The sequence below is a fragment of the Melanotaenia boesemani genome, chromosome 17 (genome assembly GCF_017639745.1).
Source record: "Melanotaenia boesemani isolate fMelBoe1 chromosome 17, fMelBoe1.pri, whole genome shotgun sequence".
NCBI lineage: Eukaryota > Metazoa > Chordata > Actinopteri > Atheriniformes > Melanotaeniidae > Melanotaenia > Melanotaenia boesemani.
The window spans coordinates 9,843,656-9,856,999 of NC_055698.1; the positions used below are offsets into that span (position 1 = coordinate 9,843,656).

General features: G+C 40.8%; 3 protein-coding genes across 6 annotated transcripts in view; 2 read left to right on the top strand and 1 right to left on the bottom strand.

Annotated features, from left to right (window-relative positions):
- The first annotated feature begins 759 nt into the window (after positions 1–759).
- Positions 760–1,443, top strand: LOC121657103 (SOSS complex subunit C-like). Its single transcript, XM_042012481.1, has one exon. The coding sequence runs from the start codon at positions 948–950 to the stop codon at positions 1,257–1,259; it is 312 nt and encodes a 103-aa protein (XP_041868415.1). The 5' UTR covers positions 760–947; the 3' UTR covers positions 1,260–1,443.
- Positions 1,444–2,838: 1,395 nt separating this feature from the next.
- yars1 (tyrosyl-tRNA synthetase 1) lies at positions 2,839–7,739 on the top strand. The gene is made up of 14 exons (XM_042012165.1): positions 2,839–2,946; positions 3,423–3,496; positions 3,581–3,727; positions 3,830–4,005; positions 4,124–4,253; positions 4,423–4,503; positions 5,503–5,595; positions 5,691–5,826; positions 5,923–6,008; positions 6,104–6,239; positions 6,318–6,424; positions 6,513–6,706; positions 6,811–6,952; positions 7,056–7,739. The coding sequence occupies exons 2-14, from the start codon at positions 3,440–3,442 to the stop codon at positions 7,164–7,166; spliced, it is 1,596 nt and encodes a 531-aa protein (XP_041868099.1). The 5' UTR covers positions 2,839–2,946; positions 3,423–3,439; the 3' UTR covers positions 7,167–7,739.
- Positions 7,740–7,839: 100 nt separating this feature from the next.
- kiaa1522 (KIAA1522 ortholog) overlaps positions 7,840–13,344 on the bottom strand; it is a 44,042-nt gene continuing 38,537 nt past the window's right edge. For all 4 annotated transcript variants that reach the window (XM_042012162.1, XM_042012160.1, XM_042012161.1 and 1 more), the window contains 2 exons: positions 10,004–13,298; positions 7,840–8,881 (listed from right to left, as the gene is read on the bottom strand). In XM_042012162.1, coding sequence (XP_041868096.1) covers positions 8,841–8,881; positions 10,004–13,298 — 3,336 coding nt within the window. In that variant the 3' untranslated portion in view covers positions 7,840–8,840. The remainder of the gene's footprint in view (positions 8,882–10,003; positions 13,299–13,344) is intronic.

The following is a 13,344-nucleotide window of genomic DNA, read 5'->3' on the forward strand; positions in this document are numbered from 1 at the left end:
GTCTTCACAATTTTACACTCAACATTTGAACATAGAACATTTTTCTGTAATAGTTCCACAAGATTTTTTCACAGTTTGTCACAGAATGGCGAGCCTCTGCCCATCTTTACATCTGAGAGACTCTACCTCTTTGAAATGCTCCTTTCTCCAAGTCCAACTTGGATAAATTTACAGGATTGCAGCAGCAAAGAGATAGTAGCACTCAGAGGAATCATGAATACTTCAGCAGAGGGCAAACGAAAAGCAGTATACATATAGTTCAAAAGGGGGGGAATAAAGTATGTGCAAGTGAGAAGGGATGAAGAAATATTTACAATAGTTCTGTTGTTTTTTATGAACAATGCAGATTTATAATCAGATTGTATGATCTAACTATTGGATTATAAAATATGAGTTTATGAAATTTGCACATCATTGCATTCTATTTTAATTTAATCTCTAAACAGCCTCCCAACTTTTTATATATACTTTATATATATACTTTTTGTATATTATATTAGTGTATTGTAAATTGAACATTTAATGCAAAAATTCATTTCCAGTATAGAGGCACTGCATTTACCAGTAAATACAGTACAATTTTTACCTGAGTTATTTGCGAGGTTATTTTGTATTAATTTATTTTAACATTTCCATTATGAGGTTATCTTCATAAATTTGACAAGATTAGACAGTTAGTGATTTTTATGAAAACAAAATTACTCATATTCTTCAACATAAACAATGGTTGCTTTATTTTGAAGGGCTCGCGCTAACACCGGAAGTGCTTTTGTTCTTTAGCTAGCCTACAAAAGAAAGCTAAAACATCTCCATCCTCACTGAATTCAGGCGGGTAAACGTGTGTAGCTTTGGCAGACGGACATAATACATAAACAGCGCTAAAAGCCGACTTTATTCGCTTCATGGACTTATAAGACCTGTCCCCATTAACTGGCTATTAAGCTATAATGGCTGCTAACCCTCCAGGACAAGGGTTTCAGAACAAGACCCGTGTGGCTATACTGGCGGAGCTGGACAAGGAGAAGAGGCGGCTATTGCAGAGCCAGTCCATAAACAGCCCCGGGGCCAACATCCCATTGTCGTCGAGACCCAGCCTAAAGGACGTGAGAGACAGCGCGGAGCAGCAGCACATCGCCGCGCAGCAAAAGGCCGCCTTGCAGCACGCGCACGTCCATTCTTCTGGCTTCTTCATCACTCAGGATTCCTCGTTTGGTAACCTCATCCTCCCGGTGCTTCCCCGCCTGGACCCAGACTTTTAACTCACGCCGTTGCTCCATAGACTGAGCCAGGTCATTCATTTGGTTGTGCATAAACCAAGGAACTGACGTTGTTTCCCCGTTTTTCTGTATTGTTATTATTGTTGTTGTTATCTTATGAATGCTATTTTTTACCTTGTGTGGAAAAAGAATCTCACTGTTATAATAAAACATGCGTTGAACGCAATGAACGTGGACTGTATTTGCAAGGTTTAGGTAGGAAATCCCATTATCAGCCTTCCTGGAGTTAAATCATACAGTCTGCTGATTGTCAGCAAAATATGATGATACGATGCAGTAAGAATCTGAGCTATAATGACATAGTAATAATAAAGCAGGTATAGAGACAACCCAAACAACAAATTTGGCAGTATTGGCCATAAGTGCCAAAAGTGGCTAACATCTACTTTTGGTAGATGAAAAAATAAAGTGAAAAATCATTTACAGACTATATAGGTGAGGTTGTGCTGACAAAAAGGATATGAAACATTTTTTTTTTTTTTTTTTTTTGTGGTATATAAAGGCAAAATCAAAAGTTGTTTTTTCATTGTGATTTCCAATAGAAATTACAAAGGGTTGACAAATTTAAGAGAAAGCAATGAATGTGTATGTAAGATGACTGTCATATGCTGTCATAAATATTTCAATACACCTTATAAGTTAGTCCCAGTGTCTCTATAACCCTACAGGAGTCATAGAAGTTCATTCTCAAAAGAAACTTTTTGATGATGGGGATGAAGACTGCCATTTAACACAACATGTGTTGAGGCTGAAATCAGCTGACATAGTTCACACCATTATGACACTTAAACTGTTTATTAACCTCTGTGCAAAAAGAATGGGGGGCAAGGTAATGATAAAAATGTTACATGTGATCACTTAGATCAGCTATCTGGAAAAGATGGCTCCCTCTAAATGAGGGAACAAGTAGACTCAAACTATAGCAGCAGAAGGGAGCCATGTGTTCTCTTTACTGCTGCTGTCAGGAGTTTCATGTTTTTTTTCATCCTCACATATCTTTGTGTAATTTCACAACTCATGAGTACATTTAATTAGATAACATCTAACATGTAAGCAATAAAAGGCAAGGTAAGCAATATACACTACTCACAAAAAGTTAGAGATGTTCCGGTTTTTGTCAGAATGCACCCAACTTCCACTATGACCTTTACATATAGGTGAAATTTGAACTTCTCTAAACCTTTGACCACACATGTAAAACTGTTCAATATCTAAATACTTATTTCACAGCATGCTATTCTTTTACATCATAAGACCAAGATGATACTCAAGATGCTGTTATTGAGAAATTGACATTTTATGTTGAATGAATGAATGAATGAATGAAAAATACTTTATTAATCCCTTTGCAGGGAAATTCATGTTGTCACATAACTACCAATGTTGTTCACTTTTATTTCACTACATTGAGATGAAGAATTCCATTGCAAGATTCTACTTAAATGTCTTTCATTCGCGATATATATGTGAAGCATTAACTTTTTACATCATCTGTAAATTTAACCTGAAAGTTGAATACGTCTTGAATGAACGCTGCAATCTGCACTCGATTGCTTTCGCTTGGAGTTAATCGACAGCAGAGCTGATGCTACGCTGATGCAACCCACTTACAGGTCCGGTTAGGCGGCTTCTCTCCACCACTTCTCGCTGTAAAAAGACAGGATCTGAAGTAAGTTACTGCTTTTACAGTATTACGTAAAGACAAAGTGATATCACTGTAAATAAAAGTTCAAATTAACCCTTTAGTTTGTGAAGCTAACATAGCGAGGGCAGTTCTCACACCGGCTCGGTGTAGCTGCACATGGTTTTGTTGCTAATTAGCTACGAATTACTAGCTGATTCATTCATTCATGATGTGACTGATAAGCGTTGTAGTTTAGCGGATTGCTTTTTATATCAAAGCTAATTAATTTTTATATTTAAGATCGAATAAATATAAATCGTTCAACTGGTTTTGTGTTTATTTCTCAACGTTAAACGTCAGCTTCCCCAGTGTCGAGCCTGCGACATCGATGCATAAAACGTTTACTACGCGTTAAAGTGTGGTTATGAAATTAGTAATTAAGACATCAAGTCAAAGCTGTTCCCTAATGATGATTTTATGAAAGGATGTTTAAATGAACTCTGAATATGCTGTGTTTGCAGTCAGAGGGCCCTGCGTCATGGCAAATCAGCTGAGTCCAGATGAGAAGTTCAACCTCATCACCAGGAACCTCCAGGTAGAATATAATAACATTTAATCACGATCACTGAAGGATTAATGTGGCTCAGTTTAATGAGGCTCTTGGCTGATTGTTTTACAGGAGGTCCTTGGAGAAGAGAAGGTGAAACAGGTTCTTCAGGAGAGGGAACTGAAGGTGTACTGGGGTACTGCGACCACCGGCAAACCCCATGTAGCCTATTTTGTCCCCATGTCCAAGATAGCAGACTTTCTCAGGGCTGGCTGTGAGGTGAATGGAGTTGCCTTAGTCACATTAGTAGATCCTATCGCTCAATGCTCTTGATAAATTCTTACTTATGTGTATGCTTTTGTTTTTTCCAAATTTTTTCAGGTCACAATTCTGTTTGCAGACTTGCATGCCTACCTAGACAACATGAAAGCTCCCTGGGAGCTGCTAGAGCTCAGGGTGAAGTACTATGAACAGGTTATCAAGGCCATGCTGGAGAGCATTGGCGTGCCCCTGGATAAATTACGGTTTATCAAAGGAACTGACTTCCAGCTCAGCAGGTCTGTCGTGTTCACATGACTCATAGATACAAACAAGCTTTGTTAACTTCACATTTTCCCAAAAACAGTTTGTAACTGGGTGCTTAAATATAAAGCCTGTCCTTTCCATGTTGGTTAGAGAGTACACCCTGGATGTGTACCGTCTGTCCTCCATGGTGACGGAGCATGATGCTAAGAAGGCTGGAGCTGAGGTAGTCAAACAGGTGGAGCATCCTCTGCTGAGTGGTCTGCTGTACCCTGGACTACAGGTAAGAAAATCACTGCTAGAGTCAATACATGACTAAGCACTTTTATAAAGTTTCTCCAATTTGTCCTCATCAGTAAACTAGGAACTAACCAAGTTATTTTTATTATTCCTGAAAAACAGGGTAAATTGTTTGCTTTAGAATGAATTACACTAAGTGAATTTGTTTTCAGGCCCTGGATGAGGAGTACCTGAAAGTGGATGCCCAATTTGGGGGAGTAGATCAGAGGAAGATTTTCACTCTGGCAGAGAAGGTAAAATTTTGTTTTTCCATGAGCTTTTCCCATTAGTTATTGAATGATGTGCCTCAACTGCATCAGTTGTCGTGACGTGTGTGGTACAGGGTTAGCAACAGGGACAATAAATCTGTGCTCCAGCTGTGAAACATGGCCAAACACAGGCAATTACTGATTATTTTCAGCATAGTGTAGCACACTGAATAACAAAATTCATAGAAACAGACTCTTTTGTTATTGTTTGGTGAGAAGCTGCTGTGTTTTTGAGAAACAGTGCAGCATATATTCTATAAAAAAAGCTCGAACATGAATAAAAATAATACTTGCATTGCATAATCTACCTTCACTACGAAGTCGTTAGTGTGCAGACACACCCCTACTGTCCAGTTGTCCTTAGAGGGCGACAGTGAGATGCAAACTGGCTTTCACTCTTTCTTCAGCGTTTGGAACTAAGAGGTTTTGTTCACAAGCTTTCTCAAAAAGAAAAAAAAATATCTTGAGTTAAAAGTAGCAACATGTTCCACAAACCATACCTGCTTCCTTTTGGAGGTGATTGTCCAAACATGGCAAACTCTCGTTCTTCTTCCCACACATCTGCAGTGAGCTTTACATTTAAACAAAACTGAACTATCACCTTGTAATAACTAAAGATCTAAGCAACGAAATTTGAAGCTACATCATTTAAAAAAGAAAAATATTTAAGGTCCACCTTGTAAAACGTTAAAGTATTAATCCATTTATACTTACAGTAAAAGACCGTGAGACCTCATGGTGCATTCAAGTACACCTTTTAAACATAGAAAAATGTACTTAAATGACCAGGACTAAAAGTTAAAATATTTATAATTGATATTTTTTTTCTTTGAAATAAACACATCTAATTTCATTCTTTGTTTAAGTAGTGTTTAAATTGCTGAGTAATTTTTTGTTTACAAATGCAATCTAAGTTTTGTTATTACAGAATCAATAAATACATAAATACATTTGAACTGTAGTTTGTTTTGCTTTTCCCTGCAGTATCTTCCCTCTCTTGGCTATGCAAAGCGCGCTCATCTGATGAACCCGATGGTTCCAGGACTGACGGGGGCTAAGATGAGCTCTTCAGAAGAAGTGAGCAGCAGAAACAAAAGATTGAATGCTAAAAATTTGTGTCTTCTTAACATTAACGAGCAGATGCATCTTTTATCGTCCGTTTGTGTCTGCAGGAGTCAAAGATTGATCTCCTGGACTCCAAAGAGGACGTGAAGAAGAAGCTGAAGAAGGCCTTCTGTGAGCCTGGCAACATCCAGAACAATGGAGTTCTCTCTTTTGTCAAATATGTCCTCTTTCCTCTACGAGGAGGTAAAAAAAAAGCTAACAAAACAACTATAATCTGATCCTGTTCCTTTACCATCAAACTTCTAACATGAGATGAAAATTGGGATTATTGTGTTCCAGAGTTCTGTGTTAAAAGGGATCCCAAGTGGGGTGGAGACAAAGTTTATACTGTATTTGAAGAAGTGGAAATGGACTTTTCTGAGGAGGTGAGTGACAGTCTAACTGGTTTATCAGAGGAGTAAAAGCTTTTATTCTTAAACTGTCTTGCTCTGGTCTGAGCTTTGGTTCTATTTCACTTTAGATGATCCACCCTGGAGACCTGAAGGCTTCAGTGGAAGTCGCATTAAATCAGCTACTAGATCCTATCAGAAAGAAGTTTGAGACTCCCGAGCTTCGTAAACTCACCAATTCTGCATATCCTGACCCCTCGAAGACAAGTCTGTGTTTAATCAAAGGAGCTGCTGGATGTATTGTGGGAATTTCTGAGGCTAATCAACGTTTTCCATGTTTATTAGAAACGGGAGGAAAAGGTGCCAAGTCGGGAGGAGGAGGAGGAGATGATGATGAGCTGGCTCCTTCCAGATTGGACATCAGGGTGGGAAAGATCGTCAGCGTGGAGAAGGTAAGTGATGAAGATTAGATTTATAATGGAAACGTTTTCCTTTGCAGCCATAACATTGCTGTTAATGTCGTCTCTGTGGAACATGCAGCATCCAGATGCTGATTCGCTATACCTGGAGAAGATTGACGTGGGGGACCCAGAACCGAGGACGGTTGTCAGCGGTCTGGTGGCTTATATTTCACAGGAGGACCTACAAGACAGAACAGTGTTGGTCTTGTGCAATCTGAAACCGCAGAAGATGCGAGGGATCGAGTCTCAAGCCATGCTTCTCTGTGCCTCAATGTGAGTGTCGTGTCTTTTTGTTTTTTTTTTCCCCACAAAAACAAACTGACCTGCTTCCTCAGGCTTGCTGTGCAACTCCGTTAATGCTTCTTATTGGTTTCCAGAGAAGGGGAGCCCAGGAGGGTGGAGCCTCTGGACCCTCCAGAGGGATCGTTGCCAGGGGAACGCATCTTTGTGGAAGGATATGAGACGGGCAAGCCAGATGATAGATTGAACCCTAAGAAGAAGGTGTGGGAGAAACTACAGGTACGTTCCAGCCACGTTTTATATAAAAAACACCAAAACTCTAAAAGAAAAACCCCAAACTTTTAAAATATGGAAACCATGTGTTTTTCTTATTTTATTGTAGGTGGACCTGAAGATCTCAGATGAGTGTGTAGCTCAGTGGAAAGACAGAAAGCTGATGACCAAACTGGGACAGATCACATGTAAGACGCTGAAAGGAGGCAACATCAGTTAAATACAGACACAAACGCACACATTTCTTCTGTCGACCTTCCAACTTTCATCCACAAGTCGCCATGGCAGCAACATCAAAATTCATCGGGAGGTCTCTTGTAGGATGATGGGATATTGATGCCAAAAGTCAACATTGTTTCAGACTGGATTAAACCAACTGTTGTTTCCTGCTTCTGTTTAACAGCTAGAAAAGTATGTAATTTCTGAAAATGAGTCATTTATAACATTAACTGTGTAACCAATCAATCTCTTTAATTACTTGGAGTTGTACGGTGTTAGTGATGCATTTAAAGCTACACTTAAACTGATGATAACTGAAACTGATTAGTTACGGCATTGCTCATTCCTGGAAGTGGCTAATAAAAAATATCTCAGGTTTCTGAAAAGGGACTTTATGTTTTGGTACTTTTCCAGGTTGATTATTCAGTGTTGTTTGCCGTCATGATAAATATTGGAGCAGTGGTCAGTCTGTCTAAGAAGAATACTTTTCCAGGCTTTGGACACCAGATGTATGTAAAAAAAGGAAAACATTTACTGCACCTACGGTTATATTTTGAATAAATATCAGAAAATATATTGTAATTAAATGATGCATCATCTCCAAAATAAAATGAATAAGAATAATAGTCTGCAAGGAATAAAATGTCTTCATGATATTAAAAGCAGGAAACTGGTTCAATACACTTAAATTTTATTTATAGAAGTATTAACTGTACATAATTCTTTATGTTCACCAAAAAGTAGATTTCTGACTCATTACAAAGCATAAATTCAGTCCACTGTGATTCTGCTGGGGGAATGGTCTGCAACCAGCTGGATTTTCTGTTGTAAAGGGCTTCAGATACAGAACATTGCATTAAAAACATTGACCTCACACCATGTTTGTTCCAGTGTATCAATTGTCCAGGACCAGCTGTAAGACTAGCAGCCCTAAAAAGGTGTTTTTCAGCTGAAACAGCCTTAGATTTTTTTTTTAGATTTTGTAGGAAAAGGTGACTTACAGTGCTACTAGTGGAAACCACCACATAAATAAATAGGATACTTGTGTGTGAGGGAAGAATCCAACTGGTATTTTAGCAGTTGCTATAACTGAAAGCTTTTTTTTTCTGTCAAGCATTAAGAATTTATTTACTGCTTTATAAAAAAAAGTGCCTCTGTCCTATCTGCCAAAGCAGGTCGTTGCAGCGTCCCTTTTTCTAAATACTTTTACACACAGTGAAAAGCAGGACTGACATTAAACTTGGAAATGTCTTCACACAGATGTCCAAGCAAGGAAGGGATAGGAAGTGATGACATCCCCAGGAAAATGATTATGTTATATTACAACATGTAGGGGAACTTTGACAATTGTGAAGAGAAATGGTTCACCAGTTTCAGTTTATGCTACCTAATTCAACCTCTGGGAGGCGATCTCACACAAGCCAAATACTCTACGCAGTCCGGCTGATGTACATACTCCATCCTGAGGGGGATCTTAACAGGAAATAAACTATAGCTTAGAAAAATACTCCGTAAAGCTCTCTTAAGACATAAAGAGGAACAAATTTTTCTTTTTTGCATAAATATGGAGGAAGGCCATTATAGGCTAAGGCTTTTGGAGAAGATGACACAAAAGTTTCTGAGTTGTCCTTTTACTTGCTTGTAGTTTTGATCTTGCAAGTGTCTGATCTCTCCTTCAAAACAGTGTTTCAATTGTGTCTGCCGTGATTCTCGTAGCTGGAGGTAGAAGATGAGAGAAGGTTAGATGCTGCAGCAGTTACAGGAACACATGAAATGCATGTTCTGTCCTGATCGATATGAACTAGAAGACATGATCATGAGCAGGTTAAGGTTGATGTAAGCAAGTTTGAAGAAAGTAGCAGGAAAGTCAACAGTGTTTACATTCTACCCTTTAGCCCTGTCGGTCATTAAGGGTCATTACAGTTATTTTTTCCTCTATATTTGATTGTTTTTCTCCATATGAGATGATTTATTTTTTTATTTTTTGTAAGAAAGCTTTTATTTTTAAAAACTTTGAAATTCCAATTTCAGCTTGTCTTAAAGGTCATGGCAGGGACACATTTACAACCATTTCAGGCCCTTAGAGGTAAACAAGTCCTCTCCCAAAAACTATAACGCTATGAAAACAGATTCTTTATTTTCCACCTTTTTTTTTTTGGTACAGATTGCTCAGTCAACTTCTGTCCTAACCAAAACTTATAAAGTATATAATAAAACAAATAATTTAACCCTGTAAATTCCAGTTTAATCACACATTGTCACTTATTTATGAAAAAATACACAAAATCTACTTTTTGAGGGGATTAAGATTTTATTTAGAGACTCTAAAAGTTTTACTCGTTTTTAGTACATTTAAAGACGGATTTTAAAAAAATTCTCAAAACATGTCCCCTAACTAAATTTTTTTTTGTTTTTTTCTCAATATAAAGGTGACATTAAGTAATTAAATAGTCATTTAAAAGGGTTAAAATAATTTGAATAATTACATATTTGATAGATTTGATCTGCTCTTCTTAAGAGATTTGAGTCAGTGGGAAAAAAATTTAATGTTTTTAGAGCAGTTTTTGAGAGGTCTTTTTTGATCTCAAAGGGTAGAAAATTGAGGCGATCCAGAAGAATTAAAACAACATCAAACTGCCTCGCTGTTCAAATTCATGGAGATGCAAGGATTAACATTGTGCTTTGTCATGACAAGGAACTGGTTTGTAAGGTCATGATTCATGCAAACCCTGAATCAGCCTTGGAGATTTTACAAACTCAGCAGCAGCAGGTTGCAACACTGATGACTGAAGTAGACTTTTCCTGTAGATAATCAAAGATCAGCATTGCTGCACTTACTTGTCTCAGGCAGCGCCACTCTGCTCGCATGTTGAGCTCCGTTTCCTTCCAAGCCAAGCTGTATCTTTGCTGAGCAGCTGTAAGAATTATGTGAGGGGCTCATGCTGCCGGAGGCTGGCTTCTTCGCTACCGGTGGAGGAACTTTGTCAAACTTCATCCCGCCATTTGAGCAAGCAGCACGGGCAGCGTTTGCCTGGTCAGATACCTGCATGAGCTCGGCCGCCAGGCTTTGCTTCAGGCTTGCCTGGGCCTCTGGGTAGGAGGCGGTCTCTATGACCACCTTCTTTGTGCTCCTGGAGAAGATAAAACTGGCGGTAGAGGCTGGAGACTTGTGCACATCGCATCCTTCGACCAACTTTAGAGACTGAGGCTCTCCGATGCAGCTGTAGGTTGGTGATCGAACACCTATTCTGGAAGGAAGAGCGTCTCTTGAAGACATAGCTGCAGTTTTCATACGTATGGCTTCCTGTAGACGCATTGACGGAGAGCTCATTGTCAAAGAGGATGTTTTTACAATCTGAGGAGAAGATTTCAGTGATAAAGACTTGCGAATGGGCTTTTGAGGAACGCTTTGAGGTCCTTGGGTTGAGGTGGAATAAGTCTCCGGAACTGGAGATCCCTCATTTGTGGATTTGTCCTCAAATGAAGCTTTCATTTGATCTTCAGTCATGCTGACTGACCTGAGGCGAACCATCTGAAGCAGAGAGGGGGTTACAAGGGGTATGTTGGCGTCCTCTTTAGGAATCGGTGTGCTTTTGTGGCGGGAGAGGAGCTCCTTGCTTCTGGCGTCTCTGTACACAACACTGGGTTGCCTTCTGAAATTAACCCCATGGGTTAAATTCTCTGTTGGTGGAGGGGTTGCTGCTGGTACAGTTGGAGCCGGAGGAGCACAGAGACACTGATCCTCAATTTTCAGAGAGTTTCGCTTCAGTAAACTGCTGGGAGGAGCCACAGCTGCGACTGAAACTGGGCTCTCTGCCCGCGTAACAGGAGATACAGAAGATGTTTCCACCAGAAGAGGTGAGAGTCTTTCTGGAACGGATGAAATCGTCTGCACAAATTGGCAGGAAGCCTCATCAGCAGTATCAGCTTTCAGATCAAGAACATCAACCACTGGTTTGATGTGGGACACAGCGGATTGCGGAATAGCTGCGGTTAAATCTTGATTTTGTTCAGTCTGCCCCTCCGTCAGCTTCAGATCTGTGACACAGCTGTCCATTTCATCCGTCATACTGTCTGTTATAAAGACTGGAGGAGGTGGAGGAAAATCCACCTCATCACTTCCATCAAAGACAGACTCCCCTACCAAAGGAGGCGGAGGAGGTGGCCAGCAAGTCTCCACAACATGGAACTCCTCCTGAACCCTTTGGAATTCATTTGGTGGTGTAGATACTGGGGAGGAAGATGTTTTCCTCAACAGAGGAGGGGTAGGTTGGTAAGCTGGTGGAGGGGTAGGAGGCGGGGAGATCTTACTAATCTTGGGGACATCTATAGAAAGCGTCTGTATGGATGGGACTTCATCTCTTTCCATCTCATTCTCGGCCTTATCGATGACAATTATTAGAGCGTTCTGTGATGGACTGTCCTCAGCAGGTAGATGAAGCTCTGTTGGGGTGCTGATGCTTATTTTCCTTTGTTGTGTCTCGATCGGCTGCTCTGTTTCCCTTCTGTGAAGCAATGTTGTGGGTTTCTTCATGACCGGTGGTGGATATTTCTTTTGATTTTCTTGGCTTTCCACAAATGTACCACTCTGTTCTCTCTCAGCATCTACGTTAGCCTTGTCCTTGCCTTGGGCTTCTTGCCTAACCTCCTGCTCTGGGTCACCACCTTGAGCTGATAATGCTTCGGACTTTGCTTCACTTTCTGATATTTCTGAGACCGATATCTCAGTATCTGTCAGGTTTTCAGCTATAATTTGCTTCTCTGTTTGGGTTTCTGTCTGATTATCAGTAATATTCTGAATCTGTGCTGGTTTCTGGGTGACTTTGCAAATATTAGGACATGGTCCACAAAGAAGCTCAACTGTTCGCTTGTTGTGAGCCCATGTCTCTGGAGGTGGAGGGCATGGAGCTTTGATTTTAGGAGGTGGTGGGATGTTCAAGAACTCCCTGACTTCCGTGCTAATACTTGAAGGATTGCTGTTCAGCATGAGTTCTTTTGTAGCTGCTGAAGAACCCTGCGGAGACAGAGTTGGGTTGCTTGTGGAAGCGTCTGGATTGGCGAGCTCAGATGTACCTGATGATAAAGAGGTGAGTGAGGAAGAAGGAGAGGCTGCTGAGGATGAGGCCCTAGAAACTGATCTTTCTGGTTTGACTGGTTTCTTCTTCGGTTTGTCTGGGGAGGTCGGGGAGATCTCTTTTGGGGAAAGCGTTGGAGTGCCACTCTGACTTGAGTAGCCACTGGAAGGGGACATTGTCCTTTCAAATTTCCCCCCTTCAGGGAGAGTTTTCTGTGGGGAGGAGGTTTGGGATTCTGGTGGTGGCTCTGTTGCCCCATCAGCCGGGTTAGAAGAGGCCGGTGAGCCTGAGGAGCTGGAGTTTGATGCAGGTGTTAGGATCAAACTTGTATTTGTAGCAACCAGCTTTGTCCCATCCTCTGCTACAATGTTTTCTGTGGAAGTTTTCCCTTCCTCCGAAGCAGAGTCACAATTATCTTTAATATCAACCACAACCCTGAAGTCACCTCTAATTTTATTACCATGTAGAGAGTTTGTTCTTCGTGGAGGTGGAGGAGGCTGCTTGGTCTTCACAATGGAAAGATTTCGGGTGCAGTTGTGTTTGATTTTTGCTTGTTCGTCAGCAGCTGTCGATTCTGTTGCACTGCACTCGAACTTTGCTTCTGGAGGATTCTCCCCTTTACTGCTGATCACACTGGCTGAGCTGTGGAGACTGCTATGGTCTAGCTCCTCACCAGGCTGCTCTGCCTGGCAATCCTGCACATTATGATCTTCTCTCTTGGCTGATGCAGGTGAGGAATTTGAAATAATTGTCTTTGAGGACTGAGACTCGCTCCAGTTTGAACCTGTGGCTGACGAGGGCACCAGTGAGGGGTCGCTTTTAGTCTGGGAGCCGTCGCCATCTGATCTTCTGGACAACAAAGGGCTGATTGATGAGTCCCCAGATGTCAGGCTGCTTTTGCTTACAGTGCGAACAGTGCTGCTGTGACTAATGCTGCTGCCACGAGTCCGGCTGGCGCTGCGGTCGATCTCGATTACTTCAACCGAGGCTGGAAGGACAGCATTTGGTATAATCGTAGACAGGTAAGAGGCCTGAGGAGAGATTGACATCACAGGACCCTAGAAGGAAACACAAACCGGTGATTAACATCTAAATGTAATGAAT